General features: G+C 40.4%; 1 protein-coding gene and 1 long non-coding RNA gene across 8 annotated transcripts in view; one reads left to right on the top strand and one right to left on the bottom strand.

Moving 5' to 3' along the window:
* GRIA3 (glutamate ionotropic receptor AMPA type subunit 3) overlaps positions 1 to 24,623 on the bottom strand; it is a 309,119-nt gene that overhangs the window by 94,773 nt on the left and 189,723 nt on the right. For all 6 annotated transcript variants that reach the window (XM_006064985.4, XM_006064986.4, XM_025277145.3 and 3 more), the window contains 2 exons: positions 8,643 to 8,804; positions 4,382 to 4,549 (listed from right to left, as the gene is read on the bottom strand). In XM_006064985.4, the coding sequence (XP_006065047.1) occupies positions 4,382 to 4,549; positions 8,643 to 8,804 (330 nt within the window). The remainder of the gene's footprint in view (positions 1 to 4,381; positions 4,550 to 8,642; positions 8,805 to 24,623) is intronic.
* LOC123331754 overlaps positions 1 to 24,623 on the top strand; it is a 210,135-nt gene that overhangs the window by 175,352 nt on the left and 10,160 nt on the right. The window lies entirely within an intron of this gene.

Genomic DNA, 24,623 nt, shown 5'->3' with positions numbered 1-24,623 from the left:
TACAGTAGGTTCTCATTTGGTATCTATTTTATACATAGTATCAATAGTATATATATGTCAATGCCAATCTCCTAATTCACCCCACCATCACCCCTTTCCCCCTTGGTCTCCATATATTTGTTCTCTACATCTGTGTCTTTATTTCTGCTTCACAAATAAGATCATCCAAATCATTTTTCTTGATTCCACATATATGTGTTCATATATGATACTGATTTTTTTCTTTTGACAAGCAGTTTCTTATATGATACAGTAAGGGCTCTGCTACTACTTTTTCAAGGACTTGAAATGTCTGCCATCAGTCTTTTCTGAAAAGAGTATCCCAAAGAGTATTCTTAACTAGGATAATGTGTTCCTCTGGACTGTGAGTTCCTTGGGGACTGTGACTGTCTTATCTTAGTATTCTCAGTGTCCAAACATAAGCTGATTTCAGTCACAGGGCTCTGAAGCTCCTGGATCCATACCATAACTTCATCACTTACTAACTGTATGACCTTGGGGATGTTCCTTAATGCTTTTGAACTTCAGTGTACTAATCTGTAAAATGGGAAAGCCTACCTATCCCACTGAGTTGTTGGGAGGATTAAATGAGCTATCCATATGTCATGTTTAGATCAGTGTCTGGCATGTGCTGAGCATTGCAATACATGTTAGCTCTATTAATAATAATAATTATTATTAATCAAAATGAGTTTTGTTTCTAATTCTTGAGGGCTTTGCACATTTACCAACTACCATAGTAACAGGACTGAGTTTTTCCTCTTATTTAACCTATTCCTAGCTACAGACAGGTATGGAGAGCTAGGTCATGGAGGGATAATCTGTAGACTGATGAAATTTGTTAAGTTTAGGGAGTCAGGGGTACTGAATGCTACAGAAAACAGAGGTGCTGGAATAGCCTGAATGTCTGGTTGGGATGCCAAATACAGAGGCGTGGATAGCATGATTTTTCCTTGGTCTGGGTCCCATATTATGAACTAATAAGAGGTTGCCTCTAATGGGTGCAGAGATTTCCTTACCTATTTTTGACAGTTCAAGGGCACTGGATGAAAGACCTTCTCTAAATATGGCATTATTGTTACCCACTTGAATTACTCATCTGGTGAGTATGGGTCAAGGAATTTGCTTCAGAGAAAAAGAATCTGTCTTATCCTCCCACGATGAAAGGATGGAATACTTTTTCATCACTTATAGAAAAATGACAAGCTGTTTGTTAAGCAGGTCAGAAGTGGTAATAGGCTTGTGCGGCAGAAGAGAAAATTGATGGCAAATAGTAGTGGGCATCCTTTTAAAGGGAGGGGCCTTGTTCACCACCTATAGGAGACCATGGAATATCTGTTGAAGGAGAAATGCCCCCATGTGACTTCCTGAAGACAAGACGATTGTCCTACTGACCCAACAAACCTAAGCTCTACTGTCAGCTTAGGCTTGCAGGGAAGGTGACATCATGCTTCCGGCTAAAGAAAAGATTCTTTGTTGAGGGATGGGTCTGATGTATGCATGAGGGATGGGTCTGTGATGCATGAAGTGTTCTTTACACTCTGAGCATTGAACTCTGGGAGAGGAGATAGGTAGGGTAGAGACACTGGCAGAGGAACATATTAAGGAAATCCTTCATTGCTGAAAATAGCAAAGGCTTCCAGTCTCATTAAGAATTGTATATTTCTAAAGATTCAGCCTATCTGAGCATGATCTGCAAACTGGACAACAGCCTAGACTGATCAGAACTTTTGGTGAGCACAAGTCGAATTGGACTACCACTCCGAGAGAAGTCTATTTTTAAGGATATGAATGTCAGTGACAGTTGCCCAATCCTCTCCACCCTGCACCTCAGGCTATATTAGGTGCTTCTCCTCTGGGTTCCCATAGCACTCCATGTGGAACTTCACCATAACATTTAAATCATCTATGTATTTCCGCCTCCCCTGCTAGACTGGGAGCATCTAAAGATGGAAAGGCATTCTTTTTCTGTGTTTTTGGCAACGAATCCAGAGCCTGGGATAAAGCAGGGTTCAATACATGCTTACTGAACCAGTGGACAATTTTCAATGATTTAGAATTGTGACATATTTCAGTAGACCACGCTAAGGCTAATCTTTGCACTGTTGGTAGATTGTAAGGATAATCATTACCTGATCTGCAAGTGGCTGTAAGGTTTTCAAAAGCACTTCTTTACATATTAGCAATTTAAATATGAGTTCCCTCATATTATTTCATGTTTGCATATTAACTTTGAGCCTGATACATAGTCGTTGGTACTCAGTAAATATTTGTTAAATGAATGGTGTGATTATTTATTCATTAAAACAGGCCCCTTCGGAGCCTCTATCAGGCAATGATTTTGTTTGCCAGATTTCTTTGAAGGAAGAATATGATTGATTGAGCAACAACTATGTGCTAGTCACAATGAGGAATACTTTTACATCATGCATTCTCACTTTTAATTAACTTAAATAAAATGGAATTTCTTTTAATATGGTTAAGTCTTTAGTGCCTTAGGCCATCCTCTCTAGCAGTCCTCTGAAAACCAATCATTTGTCACAAGGTAACAGGTACTTTGGGAAGAAGCTGATAACTGTCCAGCCCCTCTGAAGCCATAGGCTGGCCTATGGAAAGAGGAAAAACATCCTTCCTGCTGAGTGTCTGATCATGAGGGCCTGGGGAGGAAGGTTACTTACCTGGCTTACAGCTTGAGTTTTATCAGTGAGTCAGACATTCAGAAACAATTTGTGCCATGATATGATTAATCTAATTTTTGTCTTGCCAAATTCATTTTTCATCCTTCACTCTGGTAGCTAGTTTTGTATTGGGGGAAGAGAGTCCTTTGTGTCATGAATGGGGAGTCAATTGGAGATGCTGGCACTTCCCCCTTGAGGTTTTTGTTGATGAAAACTCCTTTTGATTCACTCTGAGGGAGTTTTATATTTCACTCATCATTATGTTTCACCTGACAATACAAATCTTGTAACAGCTATGAAGGTTGAATTTAATTAACTGCTCTTCAAAAATTGTGCAGTGCTACCCTCCATAAAACTACACTCAGGGCATTTGTTAGGGAACTGACATAATGACATAAAAATCTGCATGATGGGAGAATGAGTCATATCTCTTTCTTGGAGAGACACACAGGGGCTACTAACCCTTTTTGATTGAATGCTTCCAACTTGGCAAATTGAAGGCAGCAGTAAGAGAGCCAACTACACAAAATGATGTATGTTATGAGGCCATTACAGGCTCTTCGTTGCTGGGTTGTGCACAGAATTCTTTTATCATTGTTGATCTCTTTGTTGATTTGGATATTCCAAACATCAGGATAATTAAAGAAGGAGAAATAAGAGAGTCTTGTACTGCTGAAGGCTCATTTTAATGCAAGCAGGCATATGTAGCATAACACAAAATATTCAGGAAAGATCTTTTGCTTGGAAAGCTGCACTGAATGGGTGATGCTCCTTCTAGTGTGAATAATGGAATCTGTTCAAAGGATACTGCTCAAAGCCTGAAATGCTCTCCCACCCAGTAACTACTAAAAACAAATGACCTATTTGACTGTCTAGCCATTGATTCCTTGTACTTTTCTTTAGGATTTTTCTCTAAGGCATTGGGGAAAAGCCTCTTAAGTAGGCGTAAAAAGGGATCGTGTTCCTGCCTCTCACCTTGTAGAATATAGTATTACAGGTTCTTTTTGACAACAGAAACACTATCACACTGGCTCTATTCCACAGTCCATCCAGGATAATAATTGGCTGATAAGTCAGGATGCCAGTAAGGTCTACCTTGAAGATACGAGCTTCCTAGAGAATACCCCAGTCCCCCTAAGTAATGTCATTTTCTGGAAAGTCTGAATTTTTGGAAAGCCATTTTCATGTTTAATCTGCAACTTTCAAGGATATTGAGCTTGATTTACTCTCCACACCATAGTAAGAGTGAAATATTCATTTGCCTTAAATTTACTGATAGCATTTCTTAAGCTTCAAGGAAGAACCTTCTAGTTTTAGATGCCTAGATTTTGATGAATACATATAGATGCTTATCTTTCTGTACACTTTGAACAGTCTATAGACTCTGATCCTCTTCCTTTTAGGGTGTCTTTTCTCAGGATTGATGGCCTTTTGGGTCTTTACAAGGTACCCCCAGCTTCCCTGGTGGCCCAGATGGTAAAGAATCCACCTGCAATGCAGGAGACATGGGTTCAACCCCTGGGTTGGGAAGATCCCCTGGAGAATGGACTGGCAACCCACTCCAGTAGTCTGGCCTGGAGAATTCCAAGGAAGAGGAGCCTGGTGGGCTATAGTCCATAGGGTCGCAGAGAGTTGGACACAACTCAACGACTTTCACTTTCACTTAAGGTACTCCCACCCCAATTACCCATTGTGGGCATTACCATTTTCAGAGCTCTCTCAATATCAATTCCTTGACTCCAGGGCACAGCAGGGTTTGCTAAGCAGTCTCCAGCACTGCCTCTCCGGGACACGTCCACTCGCTGCCTCCTCAGGTAGCGGAAAGCTTCTGCTATGACCAGTATTGCATCGTGCGTCAGTGCAGATGTATACTGAAATGGACGTATGGAAAACAAGATATCATGACAAATGAGGCTCTCCAAACTTGCCTTATTCCTTATTTTCATTCATTTCCAACTCTTGTTCTATGAACTCACCCTCTTAATTATTTGAATCAATGGATCTCTCTGGGCAAGCCTGACTTTGATCCATTCTAGAATGATGCAGCTTACCTCATGTGCACACAGGTTAAGATTATTAAGATCAAATGGCTCAAGGGAATCGCGCTCTTGTTCTCAATGCTGTGTTTTGTATCGAGTGAGTGACTACTACAAAGGCCAGGTCCTTTATAGACAGTGAAATATGTGGGAAGTTAAAGGATGGCATATGTAGATTGGAGAGGAAATAGCATATCCTAAAGCAAGGTTGGGTTATTGCTGTTTCTAATAGAAAATTCAGATCTGGTGTTTACTTAGGGGAAAATGGAAATAGCTAAGTTAGACAGCTTGAAATTAATTTGGAGGGAAACATTAATCATTTCTGTCTGGACCATGTTTCTGGTGAACTGGGACTTCTGGCCAGCAATAAATCAGTTTTTGTTTCCTGGGGGAGGCGGTGAGGGGGGAGGGTAGCGAAATCTAAAGCTGGTTTTCGATGGTATAAAATTGCAATTGTTAGAGTTTTAAATCTGATAATGTTGACAATTCATAGGCAATGCTTCATGATGCTACCTTTTCCAGGCAAGAACAGTTTCAAGAACAGTTACTGTCTATTCCTTGGATAAACTGTACTGATATGCTCTACTAAGGATGAGGCCAGTCATTTAACACAAGGGATTTGATTATCTGCAGTTGACATGGTGGATGCCTTTTCATTAACTGAATCAACAAAGTATGATTAAAATAAGCTGGCCCCTGTTTTGCAGGGGTGACAAATACTGGTAGAATATAGAACTCTTGATTTTTTTAAAAAATGAAACTAAAAATGCCCTAGAGGGAATTGTCTCTCTCTATAGTATGTCCCTATACAAGTGTGAATGAATACATTGTCGTCTTTAGAACTATCAACTTACTTTTCTGACTTTTCTCAAGTTACTTTTCTTATATCAATTATGACAGTAACAAGGGACATATGTTCTTTCATGAAAAAAACAATCTGCAAACTACATACAGCCAACATGGCAGTGATTTTTTTTTTCCAGCTGACTGCATAAATTGTCAGCAATCTTTCTATAGTCCTCTGCCAACCATGCCAAAATAGCTATTTAATTTTCTACTTTTTTAGCTTCTACTTACTAATGTGTGAGTATCTAAAAAAAAGCCCCCAAAAGAAATGTTCATAAAATATAGACTAAATTAAGCATCAGAATTTTTAATTTCTACACAATTTTGTTTCCTAATCAAAAATATTGTCCATCATTTTCTAAAGCAGACTTTTTGTCTGACTGATATAGAGCAAGGTTCCATAATGGGTACTGCAAGTCAAAGTAATCTGAAAGTTGTAACCATCTATTGAAATATTCCATTTTCCTAAGTTATTTGAAGGGTTTGCTTATAAGCCTGAACAGTTCTTCTCAGTAAATTCTGAGAATTTTGCATCATGCATATTATGAGTTACCAACGGATAATCCAGAGCTGAGATTGTCTTCTTTCCCTTTTGTACAACTTCTACAGCTTCTAAACAGGCATAAATGACTCTTTAGTACCCTTTTTAGACTTTTACTCTTGTCCATTTTTTTTTGGTGCCTAACATAGTGTCTGACACATTGTAGATACCCCTAAAATATTTACTAAACGAATTGTTTCCTTCTACCTATTGCCTGATAAATCTAAGGATGGCAAAACAGTGGATTGGCAGTTATATGAAAATATGTTTGTATAAGCTCACCCAGATGTATGGGCAGATTTAGCCCATAAAAAGACTTGACTCATTAAAGAAGTGCAAATCAAACCATAGGGAGGTATTACCTCACACCTATGAAAATGGCTGTTGTCAAAAAGACAACAGTAAGCACTGGTGAGGATGTGAAGAAAAGGGAACCCTCATGCACTGCTGCCAGGAGTGTAAATTGGCTTAGTCACTGTGGAAAACAATATGGAGGGTCCTCAAAAAATTCAAAATAGAACTGCCATATGACTAGCAATTCCACTCTTGGGCATATATCTGAAGGAAATAAAATCACTGTCTCAAAGAAATATCATATCCCCCATGTTCACTGCAGCAGTATTTACAATAGTGAGCACACGGAACAAACCTGTGTCCCTCAAATCATCAAATGGTGAATGGACAAGGAAAGAAAGTGATACATACCATACACATATATACTCATACGTCAACTATATTTCAGTAAAAATATACATGCACGCACAGAACACAATGCAGCATACTCAGTAATCCATCAAAAGAAAGAAATCCTACAATGTTTGATAGGCAGATGGCATTATGCTAAGTGAAATATGTCAGATAGAGAAAGACAAATACTATATGATCTCACTTATATGTGGATCCTCCCCAAAAATGAACTCATTAGAAACAGAGAACACAGGTGAGGGCTGGGGAACGGGGAGAAATAAATGAAGGTGGTCAAAAGGTATAAACTTCCAGTTATAAGGTTGATAAGTTCTGGGACTGTAACATATATCATGGTGACTATAGTTAATAATATTGCCTTGTAAATATTTTTGAAAGTTGCGAAGGGAATAGATTTTTTAAAAGTTCTCATCATGAGAAAAAACTGTAACTGTGGTGGTAATGTTAACTCATTGTGGCGATCATTCTGCAATATACACACATATCAAATATACACATATATCAAATCATTATGTTGTGTACTTAAACCTAATACAATGTCACATGTCAGTCGTACCTCAATAAAAAAATAAAATCATCATCTTAAAAAAGAGATTTGACTACAAACGATTCATCATAGGAATTGTGGCCATAGTTATTGAAACATATGAGGCCACTGGAAAAATCTGGCATGTATGAAGTAATCGCTACAATCACAGAGGACCACTTAACTACTGCATGGCTTAAATTATTTTTTTAAAAAGGTGTTTAACTTATAACTTACAACTTTTCTAGAATATATCAATTACACAAGGTAAGGTCGCACTTGTATTATGTTGATGTGACCTATACAGGGTGGTCCTGCATGGGTGATTCAGAATGTATCTCTTTTCTGTCTATGTGCCTATTGTTCCTCTTTATTGTATTCTTCCCAGGAGGAAAGATATGAGGATGAGCATCTCCAAACCATAAGAAAGGATATGTCCCCTCCCCTTTCCTTTTTTAGGGAAGGGCCTTGAACCTTGGCTCTACTTTGATTCCTCATCTAGATCACAAGGATCCCATAGTCATGGTACATACATGCGTTCACTGTATCAGGAAGGAAGAATTTAAAGTCTGTTTCATACTTAAATCAATGCACTAAGGGAATGGGTTACTTAAAATTCATTGGAAAGATCCTTTGTGTAACATGAATAACTTCCCCCCATTTATCTGTTTTAATTCCTGATTTTAAAATAATAGGATTTCTAGCCATAGGGGAACACGAATGAAAAATGTGCACTTTAAGCATAACTTTCTGCTTTTAATGTTCTTATCTTGATTTCATGAAAACGAGCAACTTAGGTAATCTAATTATTTAAAGACACTTTTGTAGGCAGGAAAACATTTCCATTCAATATATGCATAGGCAACACATATTCTGTATTAGAACCTAATTCACTTGGGTGTTCTGAGATTCATGAAACTTATTAACACAAAGCAATCACATCAATAATGTAAAATCTAATTTTCCATTTCAGACTATCAATTTTCCTTACCTATTCCCACTGCCCCCACCCTTTGTCCAATTTAGGTTCTTGTAAAATTGTAAGTTATAAGCATATTAAAAATAAAATTCATTAAAAAATTAAGTTACCATTTCCAAACACTGGGTTTAAAAGACCTCCTTCTAATAGCTTCTTTATTTGCGAATTTAGTTTTCAAATGCAGGAGCATCACCTGCAGTTGTGTTTTAGCATCCTTGAAACACTTCTGAGGGACAACCACTTGATCACCGGATGGCCATAAATATATAAAGGCCATACTAAGATGCTCTGGAAAGCTGGCCTAAGGTTTCTACATGCTGTGGAACATTACCTTTAGTGGTGCATTCTTGGCTTCAGGAAATTCCCTTTCATCCAGCCTCACCCAGCGCTGAATGAACTGCTGAACCATAGGGTTTTCATTGTTGACAATCTGGAATCCTGTAATGTTGGCTCCCCCATGCATGACTCTTTCTAGCAAAATATCGGTAAAACCCTAGAAAGAGATTGAGAGAGAATTGTGATTGTGAGAGGTCATGCATTCTTACTCATTGTATCTGTTACAATGCTAAGGAAGAAATGAAAGTTCCTTTCCCAAGATCCTTCTTTAGCAATCAAAAAAACTCTGGACAGATGGTTACATGTCAATTACATCTCAACAAAAACCAAAATCACAACAAACAAACAACTCCTGATACAGACTAATTCTTAGGGCACTCTGAAACTACAGTCATGATGGAGAAAATATACATCCTTCCATTTTAGTGCCCATGTTTTTATTTAGTGTAGTGACTGAAAGGACATACATCAGAGTCAATTTTAAGTGAATGTTTTTATTTCTTTCATTTACCTATATATTTTTAAATCTTTCTTCAATGAATACAAATACAATGATTCATGTAACTGGAAACTGTTCAAAAAGTGGGCACTAGCTAACATGCCAAATACAGCAGATTGCTTTTCAGATTTGAATGATGAGTGATTTCAACATTTGTAATTTACAAAAATGCCAAAGAGTGAAACTGACAGCTTGGTTGTATGTGATGGTACAAACCCCAGGGTATGTCTCACATGAGTCCATGAATGAGTTTTGACAGCTACTTATTAGCATCCACCATTTTCTTCTTCTTTTGTTCTGGTTTCTGTCTGTTGTCTCAGCCACCTAAGCCTCCTGAAGGAATCTCTTCATGTTCATATCATGCCATCTTCACCTGGGTATCACCAGTTCCACTGGGCATTGCTATTTTCTGAGATACCTCTCCCAGGAGTTCCTGCTATTTCTGCTGGATAATTGGCTCTTGCTAGTTGCTTTTGATGCCCTTAGGTCCTCAGTGGGTTGGAGCCAATATTTATACTCATAAATAAATTTAAAGAATTCTTTCCCCTTCCTTTAGATTCTCCTCCCCAATATTTACATATAAAATTGTTTCAAAAATAAAGTTGAAAGAATTATGCAGTGACAATGAAGTAGTCACTTCAGATTTTACAATTAACATTTTTCTATCCATCCATCAATCCATTTCATTTTTGGGATGCTTTTCCAAAGAAAGTTGCAAATGTTAGAATACTTCATACCAAAGACTTCAGCATGTAGGTCATTAACCAGAGTTCAGTGCTTGAAGTTTTCATCCTTCCTTTCCTTCCTTCTTCTGCTGCTGCTTCTTTTTTTTAAAGGCTTTCTTTTTAAAGTCTTTATTGAATTTATTACAATATTGCTTTCATTTTTTACATTTTGTTTTTTTGGGCCCAATGCATGTGAAATCTTAGTTCCCCAATCAGGATTGAACCCACATCCCCTGTATTGGAAGGCAAAGTCTTAACCACTGAACTACCAGGGAAACCCCCATTTCTTTCTCTCTTTTGATAAAATTTACATCCAATAAAATGCACAAATCTTAAATATACCACTCAGTGGGTTTATAAATGCATACACTATATTACTTAAATCCCTACTAGTTCTCAAAAGTTTTCTTTTTTTGCATTCTAAGTTTTCATTGAAGTATAATAATCATATAGAGAAGTGCACACATCTTTAGGTATAGGCTGATGAATTTTCACAAACTGAACGCATGAATGTAACCAATACCCAGAAGCCCCGCTCTTGTATGCCTCTCTAGTTACCATTCTGATGCCTGCTTCTTTTAATTCTATGTTTCTTTAATATGGGCAACAAGGCAGTTGTTGAAAATATTTTAGTGAAGCAGCGTTTTCAGTTATTACTCCTCACCCCACTCCTCTTCCTTTCATATGTGGGATATGAGCCAAAGAGTTTGCATCACTGAGAACTATTCCTCCTTTCCAATGATCACAAGATGTTTTTAAAATGAATATTAACTTGTTAGGATGAGTTTTCTCCCAAAGGTCTCCTTCCTGAAATAAACAAAGACTCAATGATTTCTCCCATGTGTTCCCCTTTGCACAACAATCAGCAGAAAGGCTTGCTTGTGTGTAAAGGCACGAAGAGGCTCCAGATGCGGCTTAAGCCTAACTATTATCCAACTCCCAACTCTCACCCCCTAAACATACATACAAATAGAAAGCCGAGGACAAAACTTCAACAAATGGCTTTAAGTCATTTGCTGTACCAAACCATATTTGCAAGTTAAAAAGTATTACACAAGAGCATTGAGCAACTGTCCATCTGTCTGCTGGTGGGGGCTCTCTGGTGTTGGCCTGAAAGAGGGAGCCCCTTTCTTTGAAAGAAAAGAGTTAAGAAAGCTTCTGCCACCATCTTGGTCCCCAGGGTCAATGGTCATAGTGTGCCCTAGGAAATAGTATTTCCTGTACCATTTATACTTTGGATAAGCCTCACACTCCCATTTCCTTCATACTATAGCATGTTAAAATGGCAACACAGGATTAACAACAGGGAGGGCGAGAGAAAGGATCCCAGAAATCTCACATCTGCCTTAAGGCATAAGAGCCAGCACTTCAGTCTTGTTACTCACCACAGCACCCCCCCAGAAACATTTTACCTCACTATCTTTTTCTCAGCAGAGACACTGAAAGGAGGGGTCCAATTCAAATTTACACCAATCACCTCCACTTACTTCTATAAGGCTTTGGCTCTGCCACACAGGCGCCATATATTCCCGCTTGGCTGTCTTCCTCCCTGTTAAACATACGGTAATTTGGAAGTATCTCCATAAGAACACTCTGCACTCATGTTTCTACCTCACAGCAACCATATCACTGAGGACCTAGAAGTTTCTCAGTCAGCCCATGTTTTATGACACACATAGCTGGGGTTACGTTCTGGCACTTCTCAGACTGGAATAGCCTGGAATGCATCCTTAGCAGCACAAATCAACCCAGGGGAAGGTCACCTCAAATGGCTTGTTCGTCTGGCAAGACCTCCACAACATTAGCTCTTGCCAACTGCCCTGAGGGCTTAAACCCATCCACATGGGCAGAAAGCCTAACACAGCCCCATGGACAAAATGGAGAGAGAAGTGCGGTAGAAAAAGGAGAGGGACTTCCCCTGGTGGTCCAGTGGTTAATACTCTGTGTTTCCACTGCAAGGGGGCATGGGGTTTATCCCTGGTTGAGGAACTAAGATCCCGCAAGCCGCACAGTGCGGCCAAAAACAAAACAAAATAATATAAAAACAAACAAAAAAAGGAGGTAATAGAATTTAGGAAGATGAAAGGAGAGATCTTGCTGCTAAAGGGCAAAAGTAGGCTGGCTCCTGGTCCTAACTCTGCCTCTGTCCTATTTGTGTACCGTTTGTTTGCGATCTCTTATCAGATTCTACAGCTTGAATGTTGCCCCGGTGCCCAGCATTTAGATGCAGTGAGTCACAGTTCTCAAGGTTGAGATAATCAAGGCTGGATTTTCCCTAATCCCTCTGAAAAAAACACGACTGCAGCAGAGCTAACCAACAATTATCAAGGACATAAAAGGGAAAAAGAGAAATCAGGCAAATGGTAGAGAAGGGGATATAAAGAAAGCTGTTCTGGCTAAAGGCAGGAGTTGCTCGTCCTTCTATTTCTAACACTTTTTTTTTTTTTAAAGAATTTTCTTTTGGTATCAACTATTGTTAAATTACATGATTCAAATGCCACTGACAGTCCACAGGATTGTAAAAATTAAAGCTTGATTCTTTCTATAGCCTCTTCAGACATACACTAATGCAACAGAGCTGACATCTAACACATGGGAGGGGAAAGGAGGAAAGAGAGAAAAGGCTGATGGCAATTCAGAGAGAGGGTCTGTTTAAAGGGCAGATTTGGTTGGATTCTGGTCTTTCTCCTCCTCCTATTTGAAGGCATTGCAGCATCCCATAATAATCTTTGGATTTTTATGGTTATGACACTTGTAACGCTAAAGGCAGGCTGAGGATCCCCCCAAACCAATGTAAAGACACACAGCAGAGGTGATGATACAACATCCAGAGTGGGGGTAAGTGTACGAAGATGGATGTTAGGAGAGAAGTACGGACTGAGGGGCAGGGGCTAGCTCTCCTGCTCCTAATTCTCCTATCCCATTATTATTATTATTATTATTATATTTAAAACCGAGGTCTGCCTGATAGATCAGTTGGTAAAGAATCCACCTGCAATGCAGGAGACCCTAAGTCAGGAAGATCCACTGGAGAAGGGATAGGCTACCCACTCCAGTATTCTTGGGCTTCCTCTGTAGCTCAGTTGCTAAAGAATCTGCCTGCAATGTGGGAGACCTGGGTTCGATTCCCGGGTTGGGAAAGATCCCCTGGAGAAGGGAAAGGCTACCCACTCCAGTATTCTGGCCTGGAGAATTCCATGGACTGTATAGTCCATGGGGTCGCAAAGAGTCAGACATGACTGAAACCAATAGTACTAAATTTAGTTTTAAAAATCAAACTGGAGATTTAACACATCTTTCTTGATTATTGGCAAAGCAAATAGTAACCAAAGACACAGAAATGGAAAGATTATAATAACATTTGGATTCAAGAGATTATCCCATTATTTTAAAGCGTTTCACCCATTCATTACCTCTGGTTAGATCTCCTCCTTAGGCTGGTGAATCCCCTTCTTCAAGGTGGGAAAGTTGAGACTGACTCTCTTAAAACCTCTCAAAAGACATTAACACAAAATAAATGATCAACAAACATGGATGGTAAAGAAAAAAAGTGGAAGAAAGATGGAAGTTAGGAGAGAGGAGATGGCTAAGAAGGGAGATTTTGCTGGTTCCTGGTCCACCTCCAATATCTATCCTATTGCTTATTTCTAGAAAAAGTTTCTAGAGTCTATTATCATGTAAAACCATAGTTGAGAACTGGGGCTTAAGGCTACCCACAGCTTCAGTGAAATAACTAATGCAACAAAAGTGACCAGCAAACATACATTAAGGAGGCAGGAAAAAAGAAAGAGGAGTGGTAGGAACCGATAGTGTGTTAATAAAAGATGGATTCTGGCTAAAAAGTAAGAGGTGCCAGGCTACTGGTCTTCTCTGCTATCTGGATTTAAGACACTGCATTTTCCTAGAATATGTAGCTAGATTTTAGTTGTTGAGCTGGTCATAACCCCTCATGGTGTTTATAATGAGTCTGTGTATCCCTGAAAGCCATGTAAATACACTGAAACAAAACGAAAACAAACCATGCAGGGTATATAAAACAGGGGAAAAAAATGATGGTGGCAAGGAGTATTCTGGTATGATAGGGGGAGTTAGGAGGAATGTTCTGATTCAGGGGAGGAGCTGGCTGGCTCCTGGTTCACTTTCTCGACCTTTGTCATTATTTTAAGACATCTTATTCATCCATACATAGAGACCATGAGATGGGACTATGTCTGTCTAAAACTCTAAGCAGACCCTAATGCAACAGAAATGACCTTCAACCATCTGGATGATAAAGGGGAAAATAAAAGATGAAAGACAGTTACAGAAATTTCAAGTTGAGGTTCATGTTCTAGCTATGTGCTAGGTTTCCACGGAAGGACCGCCTTCCTGTGCTCAGTTGCTCAGTCATGTCCTTCCATCTGTATTCAATTTGTTAATGCAGATACTGTTTCCTTCACAAATTGCTACAGTCTATTTTTTTATGATTATTTAAAAATTTTAATTGAAGTATAGTTGATTTACAGTGTTGTGTTAATTTCTTCTGTACAGCAAAGTGACTCACCTACGTATGTGTATATATATTGGAGAAAGCAATGGCACCCCACTCCACTACTCTTGCCTGGAATATTCCATGGGTGGAGGAGCCTGGAAGGCTACAGTCCATGGGGTCGCAGAGTTGGACACGACTGAGTGATTTCACTTTCACTTTCATATATATATATACACATATGCTTTTTCCTATTCTTTTCCATTATAGTTTAGCATAAGATAGTGAATATAGTTCCTTATGCTAAAAGGTAGGACCTTGTTTTTTATCCATTCTATATATAATAGTTTGCATCTGCTGTTCCCTTACTCCCAATTCATCCCTTCCCCCTATCAGCCAGCAACCACAAGTCTGTTCTCTAGTACATTCTATTGTTGTGAGAGTCCAGTCTATGAAGATTGTAAACAGAGGCCTGATTTTCCCAATAGGCTCATCAATGACACGGATGGGGGAGAGGCGATGACAAAACATTTAGTGAGCATGAGAATATCTGTTAGAATGGTGTAAAAGGCATAAACTGAGAATCACAGTTATTTTAGGACTGAGGATCTAGATCCATGGCTGGAGGTGTCTGGTTCCAGGAACTCTTTTTGTAATAATTTTCATTTTGCAAGACACCCACAGCAGTCAAAGTGGTAAAGTTAAAGCTGTGAATCCTTGAAACCAACCTAAAGGCAATAACACAGACAAAAGGCCAAACAATAGCCAGAGTGTCTGAGAAAGGCAATAAAATGATGGTGATAGAGGGGGACATAGTGGCAGGATGATGGAAGTTAGAAATGGTCTGACCACACTGATGAACCTATTTTCAGGGCAGGAATAAAGATGCAAAAGTACAGAATGGACATGTGAAAACAGAGGGTAAGGACAGGGTGAGACAAATTGAGAGAGTAGCTTTGACATCGGAGAAGACAATGGCACCTCACTCCAGTACTCTTGCCTGGAAAATCCCACGGACGGAGGAGCCTGGTGGGCTGTAGTCCATGGGGTCGCTAAGGGTTGGACACGACTGAGCGACTTCACTTTCACTTTTCACTTTCATGCATTGGAGAAGGAAATGGCAACCCACTCCAGTGTTCTTGCCTGGAGAATCCCAGGGACGGGGGAGCCTGGTGGGCTGCAGTCCATGGGGTCGCTAAGAGTTGGACACGACTGAGCGACTTCACTTTCACTTTTCACTTTCATGCATTGGAGAAGGCAATGGCACCCCACTCCAGTACTCTTGCCTGGAAAATCCCATGGACAGAGGGGCCTGGTGGGCTACAGTCCATGGGGTCACTAAGAGCCGGACACGACTGAGCGACTTCACTTTTACTTTTCACTTTCATGCATTGGAGAAGGAAATGGCAACCCACTCCAGTGTTCTTGCCTGGAGAATCCCCGGGACGGGGGAGCCTGGTGGGCTGCCATCTATGGGGTCGCACAGGGTGGGACACGACTGAAGCGACTTAGCAGCAGCAGCAGCAGCTTTGACATATATACACTACCACGTGTAAGATAGACAGTGGGAAGTTTCTGTATATTACAGGGAGCTCAGCCGGTGCTCTGTGATGACCTAGAGGGGTGGGGTGTGGGTGGTGGGAGACTCAAGAGGGAGGGAATATATGTATACTTATGGCTGATTTACATTGACGTACAGCAGAAACCAACACAACATCCTCCAATTAAAAAAAAATTTCCTCATAGATTAGATTCTGCCAAAGTGGGGGTCGGGGGTGGAAACTAGTCTGACTGCCATAGATCCAATGGCAGGGGAAAAAACAATAAAGGGGAGAAAGTGATAGGATGGGTGGTATTAGAAGTCAGTGCTTCCTGGTCTTTTTTTTTTTTTTTTTTTTTTTTTTTTACCTTTTGGTGATTTTCAGTTGATGTTTTTCACCCAAACTCTATACTTTGGGGAATTTCGATTTCCTGACCTCCATAAACCTTATTAAAAAATTGATTATAACAGGTTTAGCCATCCGGCACCAATCTCTAACAGTTGCTTTGTTGCTCAGTCGTGTCCAGCTCTTTGTGACCCCATGGACTGTAGCCCGCCAGGCTCCTCTGTCCATGGGATTTTCCAGGCAAGAATACTGGAGAGGGTTGCCATGTCATCCTCCAGGGGATCTTCCCGACCCAGGAGTTGAATCTGTGTTTCCTGCATTGCGGGAGTAAGGAGTGTGAAAATGGATATTGAATGGGCACCTCTGGCTGAATGATTTGTTTCCTGGCCAGTTTTTTTTCTCTCACTTTGTGATCTACAAGAGGGACTTTGCCATTCTGTTTGTTCTTTTAAGAGCTGAAGTCTCTGTCTGGCCTCCCTGAAGCTTTCGTCAAATTGCACACAGATTTTATCACCCAAAAGCCGTTAGGTAAAAATGGAAAAAAAAGAAGGAACAGGGGTAATATGTGGATACAGATATTTTAGGAGAGCGCTTCAGGCTAAAAGGAGATGTTTTATGCCTCCTAATCCCCCATGTCCAGTATTTGGGGATCGTCACCCATAATCAGCTGTAGTTGGGAAATTAGAATCCCTAGTTGCCTAATGCTTCTGTAAAAATCAAAGGAGTTAGGCTTTCAACACTCAAACCCAAAAAGTAAAAGAGGAAAAAGACGGGATTGCAAGGGTTAGGGAGTAATAAAGTAAAGTATGCATCCTACTAGCTGTCAAATTATTCTTACAGCCAGCTACCTAAGACTCCACTCCCGAGCTTCTTATTCGTTGATCTTTATCATGTGACCTTTTCCAGAAAGTTCCATCCTCACTCCTCCCTGACAGAAACACCAATGGGTAAGACAGTTTTCTCAGTCAGCCATGTCTGAGCAGTTTCATGAGGCCTCCCCACACATGCTAACTACCGCTACTCAGGCTTCTTCCAGCACCACAGGCCCAGCTTCCTGTTTATCCTGCATTTCCGACCCTGTCCCCTGAGTCCTGCTGTGAGCAGAAGTAATGCAGTGACCAGATAGCAATACATGTGAATACAGATGGAGTTTTTTTATTCTCACAAAATCTGTGTCTTTAGAAAAAGCGCGTTTGATTACCAATCTAAATATGTGATAAGTAAGTTTACAAGTTTTTACTTTTTAACTCATACCTTTGGTTCAGGACAAAATTAACATTTAAAGTTCTTTAAGCCTTTTTAGTTTGTTTTCACATTTGTTTCAGGCTTTAAGTGCTTCTCCCAAGTACGTCTTCCAATAACAACTGCTTTTAAAAGGGCAAAAAATGTGCATTTTCTTATTTAATACATGCATTTAAATGTCAGTTCAGTTCAGTTGCTCAGTTGTGTCTGACTCTTTGCGACCCCATGGACTGTAGCATGCTAGGCTTCTGACTTCAAATCCAATTTCTATACCATGAATTCTGTTTTCCTCACTGAACTTTACCTGCTATTAAACATTATATATCTTAAAATAATATATTTTTACCAAAGACAAAATGTGTTCCAATAGATTTCTTTGAAATTTTGTGGAAAAGGATAACTCATTTTGTTTTCTTTTAGAATGTTCAAGTCGAATTCATGCTGAATGAGATATCAATGAATTTCCAATTTGAACCTTTCTTATACTGTAGAACCCCTTTTTCTGTCTACCCACTAAATTAACTTCCTTATTCCAAGTGCATCTTAAAAAGAATGTGCCCTGAATAAAAATTGTTATAGTCCCTTAAAATCTCTTCCTCTTCCTGTATCCTTTCTTTCAATTAGTGGCACTTTAGGCCAACTGGGTCACTAGGTATGGGGCCCAACCACCTGGTTGTTTTTTTTTTTTTTTTTTTTTAATAAACTCAACAGATGAATGAAGCACAAGTGAGCTTAAGAGCCACTGGCCTAGATCATTGTCTTGGCTTCCTAGCTGGTGCTCCAGTTCTTTACTTTCCCAGTTTATCTTCCTAAATAAATTTATCTTCCTAAAACACCCATTAGAGCATAATACTCCTTTCCCCAAATCACTGCAATGACTCCCTACTTTCTACAGACATATTAACAGCTGAATATCCTGACTTGACCTTCAGGGATTTCCATTATCTGTTATCTTTAGTTCTCTTGGCCTTATCCACACCTTTTCTTTCAATAGGCCTCAAGCTCTCACAGTCTAGCCACATCACGCCCTTCTAAACCTTTGTATTTTTGTTTCCTTTGTCTACAAAGGCCCTCACTTCATCATTTAGAGCTCTGGGTGTCTACTGAAGTTTCACTCGTCAAGCACCATTTCAGTTAGTAAATAATGATGAAGAAACATCTTAAAGTTGCCTCTGTATTCGCTACCAGTTAGTGAGGCCAGTTGTGCCCCTCTTTTGCTAGTTATTCCATAGGCTCTTGCACATCCTAACTGCTTATGGGCTCTTGTCCTCCTTCATTGTTGCATGTCTTCCTGTGCTTTCCATATAATACGTTTATGTATAAACTCCACAATCTTATTGCTAAGTGACTGCAAGATTCCAAATCCCTTGCTGTACTAAGAGGAATTTCTGTTGAGCCCATTTTATTATTTCATAGGGATTTTAATGACTAGATGTGATGATCAGATACTCAAAGATTTTTCTTTGTCTAGACTAGATATCAAATTCTAGTGCTCCTTGCATTTTACCAATTCTGTTTGGTTGAAATTGTATTTTATTTTCTTGTTTTTGTTTTTTGCTCACTGCCATGGTGGTCTCCTTTCCTTTGGTTGGTCCAGTAAATTATGTGCAGAGGGAGAGATTAAAGGAGATGAAAGAAGGTAAAGAATGGTTGGAGGCAATCCTGCTCGCGGGTAGGGCAAGTTGAAACTCGACTTTCTCACTTCCTATGTTCTAAGTATATGTACACTTGACTATTTGCCTCTGTGCAACAAAGGCAAGGTTTGTTGGAAATATGAATATCATCTCCAGAAGTTAGATTTGTAAGCTTTGCTATATTTCATCAGTTGCATTGCTTCTCAATCACATCACACCTTTATGAGCCAGTGCACTGTTGCCCACACCTGAATCCAACAGTATAAAACCAACCATGACCTCTGTGCCTAATTCAGGGCTTGTAAGCTATTGGTACAGAGAAGGCAATGGCACCCCACTCCAGTACTCTTGTCTGGAGAATCCCATGGACGGAGGAGCCTGGTGGGCTGCAGTCCATGGGGTCGCTAAGAGTTGGACACGACTGAGCGACTTCACTTTCACTTTTCACTTTCATGCATTGGAGAAGGAAATGGCAACCCACTCCAGTGTTCTTGCCTGGAGAATCCCTGGGACAGCGGAGCCTGGTGGGCTACCGTCTGTGGGGTCACACAGAGTCGGACACGACTGAAGTGATTTAGCAGCAGCAGCAGCAGCAGAAGCTATTGGTATGTTTACTAATTCTCCAAGGTCATCTTTTACAAAGACATTAGTTCCACAACTGACATCCAAACACAGAGTGTCCCTGATTTGAGAATAACCAGACAACTCAGTCTTCCAAAGATTCAAATGACTCTGGTATTATCCTGTCTCCCTTGATTTATTCATGTAATACTGCAACTCACTTTCCTTCTGGTAGTGTAGATAATTAGGATTTGGAAATAAATATATTCAAGGCTTACTTTTAGAGTACCTCATTTTAAGATATTACGCGAAGATTTCCTTTATGCAATGTTATTGTTAGGGCACATTTTGTACAGAGAGGAAAGCAGAGACAAGATAAATTGGGTGACTTTCATTGAGTTGATGGTAGATTATTGGTGAGAAATGAGAAAGGTGGCTTGCCTATAGGAAAGATAAAAGCAGTAGAATGAAGGGTGGAAGGCTGCCAAGGACAAGCATCTATCTCACAATTAGGATGAAGGCTGGCTGTGCCTTTAGTGCCATCTGAATTGTTCATCTGGGTGATGCTTTGATAGGGAAATGAATACTTGTGGTGACTCAAGTTATCAGATTGCTAATGAGAGACACAAGTCTTTTTCTAGAAGCAGACACATCCTCCTGAGAAGGTGTAATGTATGGAGTTAAAGATTACACCACATAAATTAGCACTTGATTACAGGTTGCTTGTATTGTTCACTCCCTGTTTTATTCTCTAATCCAATCAACAAACATACTTTGAAACCTAAGTGCTATCTGTTGGTACAATGGTGAGCCATATCAAAATTAGTCCCTATCCTCACAATGCTTTAGTCCAGTGGGAGTTATTTGTATACAAATAATTATGAGTTGACATAAGTGCAGTTAGTGGGAAAAATAGCCACTGATCTCTCTCTCTTTTTAAATTGCGTTGTCCAAAATGTTCATTTGGTTTTTTTTTCTTCTGCAAGTATGTGTAGACTGATGCTGGTCTGATGTTTGTTACCAGTCTGAGATGATAGAAGGAAAGAAATTGAGTGTAAGCCTTTATAACAATTTGCCAGGGTAATATGGCTGTTGAATCTAATACTAAATAATTGTGCATTATTTTATATGTCTTGTTTATTTTATGTTTTTTAGTCATTTATTTTTGTTGTGCTTTTATTGTGTGAGTATTTGGGGGGAAATCTGGCCTTTCTTTACTGATAGTTTGAGAAATACTGTTTTAGAGGATATGATGTGGGGGGCCTGGGGGAGAAAATAGAATTCTTTCAATGTATCTTGCGAGAACATTGAGTAGGAAGTGATTTTTCCTTGTTAATTTCAGGGGGAGGAAGGGATGACTATAATGGAGGTGTTTTTGGACAGGGGAAATGAGAGTTTCAAAGTTGGCTACTTCAAGCTGACAACTGCCTGTGCCTTTCTAAACCCACAGTAGGACTTTGGACTCCTGCCCAGTCCTGGTTCCTCATTCCCTTGATACTCTGCTGCGTCCTGTCTCCATTTGGAGAAGAACATCAATCCTGTACCACCAGAGCGCTTGTGTACCCAGGGTAGGTGACCGGGCTCCTGGCACTGGGGACCGGAGGGAGCTCAAGCCCACCTCCCTTGCCTGCAAGGCCAGGCTCCAGCCGAGTGAGCTCTGTGTTTACATGCCATCTGCTGAGGTGTCAGTGATCACAACACGTGACTTTGAACATTTGAATTTTTTATTTAGAACATTAAAAATGGAAGAACAAAAGAAGGGAAAGAGTAGAGAACAGAACAAGAAGGCCTGGGAGGGGAAGGGAGCAGAAGGGAACAGTTGTTACTGGCAAGCAAAACAGCATGACTCAGTCTCATTCAAAATTGTTTTCTCTTTAAACAAAGTGGGCCCCTCTCTGTTTCAGCTACATCCCAAGATCTGGTAAGCTGCAGAGTTCACTTGTTTGAGCTTAGGTTACCCCTGGATTCCTCTTTGGGGTTCAATTTTTTGAATAATGCTTATGCCTTAGTAAAATTTTAGAAAAATTAGATACAGTCTAGTAATCCCCATCATTATTTCCTGGCAGACTAATCATATGAATGGGGCAGATGGGGAAGGAAAGAGAGAAGAGAGAGCAAGAGAAAGGGGGGGATGAGAAAGCAGGGGAGAGGACTGTGTGTGTGTGAGAGAGAGAGGGAAAGAGAAGAGGGCAGAGGAGGGGAGGGAGGGAGAGAGAGAATGAATAAGAAATGAATGTGTCAGGGGGCACTGATAGAGATGCTGTCCTTGTTTTTTTTCAGCCTTTTTCTTTCTGATTACTTCACCCTCATAAATTTATAGTTTATACATCATTCATATACATGTATGTCTTGCAAATGTTCTTTTGTGACCTTCGTGAGGCGTCCTTCTGTCTCACTGAGATGCTTGAATGGGTAAAATGAGAAGAGCAAGGTGCTCTTGGTAAAGAGTCTGACCAATGTGGATTGGAAACCTAGCTTGGTAATGGATTTGCTGGGAGACTCTGGACAAATCATGTGTCTTTTCAGAGGCCATTTCCCAATCTCTGAAAAGCTTGGGGAAGTGAGTAGGTAAGAAGGCTCTTCTCACTGGAGAGATTAAAGAGAAAGTCTACATAAAACAGGTAGCACAGCAGGATGGAATCTCAGATAGATTCCTTTCCCCTTTCTCCCCTGGCACAATGGCTAACTTCATCTCCTGCTCCCATGGCCCCTTACCACTTGCAACTGACACTGCATTGCTTGCTCCTGTATGGCCCCCAACTGTCCCCAACCCTGGGATCAGTCTCAGCCTAGGCAAGGAAACTGTCGCGTCTTCTAAGGTTGAGTTAACTGGTGCAGGACTCACTGAGTCCTACTATGGCTCAGTCTCACAGGGGCACCTCAGATGCTTGGAGATGTTTGTTTTATTTTGGGGGCTGGGTATTGAATATCTGTTGTTGGACCATCTCAACCCAGATCCAGTTTGTGTGGTGTGTGTGTGTGTGTGTGTGTGTGTGTGTAAGAACTGTTAGACAGCTTTGATGGAACCTTCAGAGCTGCAGCTCTGTTTAGATTGTAGCTAAGGGCACTCAACACCTCTCTTGGCTTTTGCCCACTTGGACTGACTTGAAGTCTGCCTGGTGACTTGATATTCCAAGGCTAATGATGTACTGGTTGTGCTCCCCCACTTACATTCTCAGGGTCTACCCAGCTGCTGTGCCTAAACTCCTGGCTTTCCCTGGTCCAAACAGACCCTTTAGGAGGGAAGAAATGAGGAGCTGGAAGTCACCTTGGCATGTTTTTCAAATTTTAGTCTCTAATATACCACCTTTGGGGGCTTCCCTGGTGGCTCAGTTGGTAAAGAATCTGCCTGCAATGCCGAAGACCTGGGTTCAATCCCTGGGTCAGGAAGATCCTCTGGAGAAGGAAATGGGAACTCACCCAAGTAATCTTGCTTGTGAAATCCCATGGACAAAGAAGCCTGGTGGGCTACAGTCCAGGGGGTCGCAAAGAATCAGACACGACTTAGCGACTAAACCACCATACCACCTTTACAGTTTTTTCCCAAATAAGTGGATCATCTGAACTATTATTTACCTCATATATTTTCCTTATGTTGACTAAGTTTTTTAACCTAAATACCTAATTTAGCCTCACACAATTGACAGGAGAGTGAATCTTTTTCTAATACACACTTAATATAGATGCAAAACCAATCAGTCTAAGAAGTTTGCTATATACTACCTAAAATCGTCACATGTACAAATATACTTTGGAGAACCTTGATCTGGTCTATTTGTTCATTTTTTAGATGAACCAGGTTCAAAGAGGTTTCATTGTCACAGGCTATTCAGATCAGTTCTTGGGACTCAAACCTTCCTCCGAGCTCCTGGTCTAGTGCTTTCCCCCCGCCCCCCATTATACCTAGGTTAGTCTAGGGTTCTGCACACTATTATTGATATATATGAAACAAATCACAATACTCAACATGCCTGGGAATGCAGTGGAAAGGATCCTGATCCAGGACCTTGCCATGAAAGAAAGAGACGTTGCTTGACTGACAAATTGTATACATGCTGGTTACCTCTGGTACTAAAGTAGAGAAACATTTCCACCATAAGAAGAGTTCTGGAAGAGGAAATAACAATCAGATGAACTTACTTGCAAAGCAGAAATAGAGACATAGATATAGAGAACAAACATGTGAACACCAAGAGGGGAAGGGAGGGCAGGATGAATTGAAAGATTGAGATTGACATATAAACACTACTATGTATAAAATCGGGCTTCCCTGGTGGCTCAGATGGTAAAGAATCTGCCTGCAGTGTAGGAGACCCAGGTTCGACCCCTGGGTCGGGAAGATCCCCTGGAGAAGGAAATGGCAAACCACTCCAGTATCTTTGCCTGGAAAATCCCATGGACAGAGGAGCCTGGCGGGCTGCAGTCCATGGAATCGCAAAGCATCAGGCACGACTGAGTGACTAACACTTTCACTTCTACTTTCATGTATAAAATAGGGGCTCCTCTGGTGGCTCAGATGGTAAAGAATCTGCCTGTAATGCGGGAAACCCAGGTTCAATCCTTAGGTCAGGAAGATCCCCTGGAGAAGGGAGCCAGTATTCTTGCCTGGAGAATTCCATGGACAGAGGAGCCTGGCAGGTAACAGTCCATGGGGTTGCAACGAATCAGACGTGACTGTGTGACTAACACTTTCACGTTCATGTATAAAATAGACCACTAAGGAGAACCTACTGTATACCACAGGGAACTCTATGCTCTGTGGTGACCTAAATTGGAAGGAAATTAAAAAAAGAGGAGATACATGTTTATGTATAATTGATTCACTTTGCTGTATAGCAGAAACTAACATAACATTGTAGAGCAACCATACTCCATTAAAATTTTTTAAAAAAGAAATGATACCACCAACTGATACAGAATTTGTAAGAGACTTACTCGTTTGTTATTGGCATGTCCAACTT

The sequence above is a fragment of the Bubalus bubalis genome, chromosome X (assembly GCF_019923935.1).
Source record: "Bubalus bubalis isolate 160015118507 breed Murrah chromosome X, NDDB_SH_1, whole genome shotgun sequence".
NCBI lineage: Eukaryota > Metazoa > Chordata > Mammalia > Artiodactyla > Bovidae > Bubalus > Bubalus bubalis.
The sequence above is the reverse complement of the archived record's forward strand: the minus strand, read 5'-3'. Positions and strand labels throughout refer to the sequence as shown.